General features: G+C 44.2%; 1 protein-coding gene across 1 annotated transcript; it reads right to left on the minus strand.

The window, feature by feature from the left end:
- Nucleotides 1–1,171: 1,171 nt before the first annotated feature.
- Nucleotides 1,172–2,038, minus strand: LOC145805384 (uncharacterized). Its single transcript, XM_082900504.1, has one exon. It carries the CDS (start codon nucleotides 2,036–2,038, stop codon nucleotides 1,172–1,174), a length of 867 nt encoding a protein of 288 aa, XP_082756630.1.
- Between the last annotated feature and the right edge of the window lie 3,435 nt (nucleotides 2,039–5,473).

Consider the following 5,473-nt stretch of genomic DNA (forward strand, 5'->3'; position numbering starts at 1 on the left):
TCTGTGAGGTGGTTTGTAGTGAACTTGCTTTTCACTACCACATCGTCTATATAGGTTTCCATGGTTTTCCCCATTTGGTCTCTGAACATCCAAGTGATCATTCGCGGGTAGGTCGCCCCGGCGTTCTTGAGAACGGCATTACTCTGTAGCAGTAAGTCCTTCTCGGAGTGATAAACGCTATCTTTTCTTGATCTGGACCGAACAGTGGTATTTGATGATAACCGCTATAAGCGTCCATAAAGCTCATGCGCTCATGCCCTGCTGTTGAGTCTACTAGTTGATCAATGCGAGGCAGCGGAAAACTATCTTTAGGGCAGGTTTTGTTCAAGCAAGTGAAATCGACACAAACTCTCTATTTTCTGTTCTTCTTCTTGACTATAACTGTGTTAGACAGCCATTGCGGGTACTGAACTTCTCTGATTGCTCCCGAGGCCAGGAGTTTTTTGACTTCGGCAATTACTGCTTCGGTGTGCTGACCTGAGGATCTCCGACTTTTCTGTACAATGGGCCGAGCTGAAGGATTGATGTTGAGCTTGTGACAAGCAAATTCTGGGTCCAACCCTGGAGTATCATATGTTGACCATGCGAATACCTCCATATTTTCCCTCAGCAGTTCCAGCAGCTGAAGTTTCTCATCAGCGCCTAGTGAGGTACCGATAAGGAAGTACTTTTTCGGGTCATCTTCTCTTACCAAGACTTTCTCCAAATCCTCTACCATCTTTTCCTCTGGAGTTCCCCCCACATCTTCCAAGACTGGTTGTCCGGCCACTTTTACCGTCTGTACCCGATTGCAGAGCTGCTTTGCCTTTAATGCTGCCATGGAACAATGTTTGGACGCAACTTGATCCCCTGAGATCTGCTCTACTCCGTGTTCCGTTGGGAAACGGATGAGCTGGTGATAGGTTGAAGGGACTGCTTCCATTCGGTGAATCCATGGATGGCCAAGTATGGCATTATAAGGGGATGGTGTATTAATAACCAATAACTCTATCTAGAGGGTTTTTGTCCCCGCTACGACTAGCAATACTATTCTGCCGAGCGGCCATTCCGGCTGTGAATTGAAACCGATCAACGGGGCTGCCACTAGGGTGAGATGCTGCTCGGAGAGGCCGAGCTTTCTGAACAAATCATAATACAGTATGTCTACCGCACTGCCCTGATCTACTAGGACTCATTTTACATCAAATCGTTTCCCAATCCCAACAGTTATAATCATTGCATCAGTATGTGGGTGTTGTATGCCTTCTAAATCTTTGCTAGTAAATGAAACAGTGCACAAGGGTGATTTAGATACCGTACGCACCTTTTTCGATGCCGGCTCCACTAACATGATTCGCTGAATTTGCGCAGCCTTAGCGATCTCTTCCTTCAGTGCCTCCTCAGATTCCTGAGCCGCTGTCCCATGGATCACATTTATTATCAACCGGGGTGGATGCTCAATATTTGCTTCTGGAGGTGGGTTCCCCAGCTCGGCCACTTCTTTATCCTGATCAATGTATTCCCTTAGGTGTCCAGCTGCCACCAAGTCTTCTAAGTGTTGCTTCAGTGCCCTGCAGTTCTGAGTCATGTGTCCCCTATCTTGGTGGTTGGTGCATCTGAGCTTCTGATTGCGCCGAGCTGGATCTCCCAACATTTTTGGCGGCCACACAAAGAAGGGCTCTCTCTTGATCTTTTCCAGGATTCGATAGATTGGCTCTTTGAACACAGTCACAACGGCTTCGTGGGATTTGGACTTATCCACCTCATTCACTGCAATCCCTCGGTGTTCTCCTCGATCCGTTCTCTTCTTCTGCCGGGCGATTTGTTCTGCTGACACTACCTCGATGGGGATCTGATCGTCTTCGAGACGAGCATACTGCTTAACCCTGGCGCGCAAGTCTTTCAAAGCTGTGGCCGGGCGCTTAGTAAGTGATTGTCTCAACTTACTTTTCGGGCGCATACCATGTTTGAAGGACATAACGACCATCTGCTCGCTGCACACATTTTCTTCCAGATCATTATATTCTTCCCAATATCTCCTAGCATAATTGCGTAGCATTTTTTCTTGCTCCTTCCTGAGGCCAAACAGCGTATCCGGCTCTCTTGAGATCTTAGTATTGGAGACAAACCTGGCTAGGAACTCTTCGGAGAGCTGCTTCTAGCCATGAATCGATCCAGCGGGGAGTCGATCGAACCATCGGAGTCCGGTTTCTCCTAAGCTGGATGGGAAGAATTTTCACATCAGTGCCTCATCTCGGCTCCATAGGGACATCATCTGTCTAAAATGGCTGATATGTGTCAGAGGGTCCGATTTCCCATCGTACGAAGTGAACTTTGGTGGAGTGAACTTCTTTGGAGGTCTCATGGTCTCAATCTCCAGAGAGAATGGCGAAGAGACGAGCCTGTCCAGCGCTCGATGTTCTCTCTGGTAAACAGTACGGTCCAGATGATCGTTCTGTTTATTGCCAATCAGCCAAGTGCGAAGGTCCTGAGGAGGCTATTCAGTTTGTTGACTAACCGTCTTCTGTCTCTTGGCCCTCCTCCGGCGTGACCCACGAGGGTGGCTACTCGCCGTTTCACTCTGTGCTGGGATAGGTTGGCTTCGTTGGCCGGAGTCATTCCTGGGGAATTTTTCCACTGGTAGTTCTCTAGACGAGCTCCTTCGTTGCAAACGAGAGGGCTCTGCTTCCGTCCTCTTTTCCGTCGAATCACCCGACACCTTCTTAAGTTGAGCTTTCAATTCCTGTATCTCCATTCCCAAGGAATCTATAATTCGATCTCTATAATCCTTTTCTAGAAGGAAATGATGAAAAGAACCTCCGGCGAAAGACAGTCGATGCTCGACGGATTCGGGGGTTCGATTATTGTTTCCAGTTTGCTCCTCCAAAACTGTTAGGAGTGCCAAACCTTTGTCGTTCGTCTTCTCCGTCTGTGGAGTATGTGCTGAAGGCGGAATGTCCTCAATCCCCATTGCCTGAACTGAATGCAGAGCTCAGAGATAAAGTGATCCACGCTCACCGCACCAATTGTGCGTACCGAATTCCGCACTAGATAAAAGTGGATCGGGGCTCCGCACTCAATTGGACTATCCAGGGACCGGGACTCCTGCCACAAGAAGCACCGTTAGAGCTGCCAGGCCGGGGTTGGCCGGATAACCCCTCCGACGTGGGAATCAGTGATCGGAGAAGGAATGTATGTTAAGTGTGATTAGAATTGTTCTCCTTAGTTCAGTTCAATCCAGTTACCTTCAATGTGAAGTTTATGAAATATATATAGTATTCCTTACTTGCTTCTTAAGGTGGTTTCATGGAGTGTGGATGCTGCCAGGTGTCCTTTCAGCATTGCTCTAGGTGGGAGACCACTTGGTAGTTGTCATTGATTGCATATACTCATTGTAGGCATGCTGATAACAAACCACATTCCTTTGGTTCAACAACTTCCGTGATTCTAGGTGTGGGGGACCAGCTGAGGTGGCAACCTGCACATGCTTACACTCACAGCTCCCATGTTTCCTTGTGAGGTTTCTCCAACTCGTTACTCATGTACTTCAGTTCGGTACTAATGTGCCTCGGCTCGGCCTTTTTCAGGATCATTCATGGAGATAGGCTAGCCCATTATCTGTTCGGCCCACAGATTCCATTTCGCAGCTCGGCCCAGACCAGCACTACGGCTGGGCTAGCCTTTCTACTACGGGTTGGGCCCAAGTGCTTGAGGACTTCGGTGGACCGTTGATCATGAAGTTAGGCTCAACTGGTTTGTCCATATACTCATCTGACCCACTTGGATTCGGACTTTGTCGGATTGGGCCGGTCCAAGGCTTGGACCTGACCCATTTCACATTTAGCCCCTTCAATTTTTATTAAAAGAAAATGAATTAACATACAGAAAAGAGACCCAAAGTCTATTTTTAGAAGCGTCTTGTACACTACATATACCCGCTATTTCAAAGATTGACCCAAAGTCTTGCTTTGATGCCCAATGCATTTTCCTCTCTTTATGGATTTTTTTTTTTTTTTTAACAAAGAAAATGATGCTCTGAAGTGTTATCACTGCATCTATGGGCTCAGGCCACAGGATAACCGGTTGTTGGTTTGATTTGACCCAACCCATAGGAAGGGACTCACTACCGAGACATTAACGGAGCTCAACTACATGCCACAGATGAGCCCAAATTTTGATCGGAGTACAAAAACATGCCACAGATGAGCCTAGGTTTCGATCGAAGTACAGGGCGAGATTTCCGTAAAGAGCCAGTTACGAAGCAGCAAAATTGGCCCCTCTAAGATTTGAACTTGATTCACGCCATTGAAGAGGGATGCCTTCTCCACTAGGCCACTACCTAGGTGGTTCTCTTTTATGGATGTTAGTTTCAACGTTTTCTACATACATTGAATTTTCAATAATGAAGAGTAGTAGTCAACTCGTGTTAGGTGCGGGATGTAAAAAAATTAATAATATATTTTTGTATAAAATAATATAAATAGTTAAATTTTTATATAAAAATTATGAAAATAAAAAAGATTAAAATCTACAATTTAAATTACACAATTTTACTACAATTTATTTATTAATTTTTAAATTTTCACAAATTCATCAATCATATAACTTTCAAACTCTTTACTCTTGCTAGAGTTGCAAACTTGAACTAGTTCAACCCAATCAACTTGAATCAAGTTTGAAATTTTTTAAATATGTAAGGACCTAAGCAAAAATTTAAAAATTTGAATTAAATTTAAATGAACTTGCACAAAGACACTAAATAACCTGAGCAACCTAAATATCATTAACAAGGATTTCTTTGCTGCTAAAAAAAAAAAAAACTACTTAAAAGATTGTTTTTCCAAGACAAAATTCATTTTACCCCCATGTGATTGGAAGCAAAAACACTTTATCCTTTTATGGTTTAAATATAGTCAAAAAGCACTCATGTGGTTTTAGACTAAGAGAGTTGCTTTTTTTTCCCCAGTTTTTTTTCTATATATTTTTATTACAATTTTATCTCAACATTAATTTCCTTTTTTGACCCCATGTCTATCCCCAACCCTAACCCCTATCCTAATCCTAACCCTAACCCTAACCCTAACCCTAACCCCAACCCCATCTCTACTCCCACATAAACAAGTTTAATACATTAGAGCTTAATATCGAGAGGCATATATATATTACAATATGACTTGTGCTAATTGGCTCCCTTCAATTCCTGTGAGGGGATTGATTCACAACCCTTTTCCCCTACTTGCTGGTCTGGTTTTTGTGCTTTTTTGTGCCTTGTTGTCTGTCAAGCTGCTTAGTCTTACTTGTTGAGTCTGCATAAGGGCATGCAGGGGACTGTGACCTGCTGCGCTATTTTTGGATTGCTTGTTCGGCTTTGTTTTTTATTTTTCTGTAATTTGTCTCTTTTCGTTGGTCAATCACCAATCGAGTGTCGTGCTAACAAATGATTGGGTGTGCAATTGCCAACATAGTTGAAATGATTTTACTCACCGTGATACTT

This window comes from Camellia sinensis, chromosome 13 (genome assembly GCF_055761805.1).
Source record: "Camellia sinensis isolate YWXY chromosome 13, ASM5576180v1, whole genome shotgun sequence".
NCBI classification, from domain to species: Eukaryota; Viridiplantae; Streptophyta; class Magnoliopsida; order Ericales; family Theaceae; genus Camellia; species Camellia sinensis.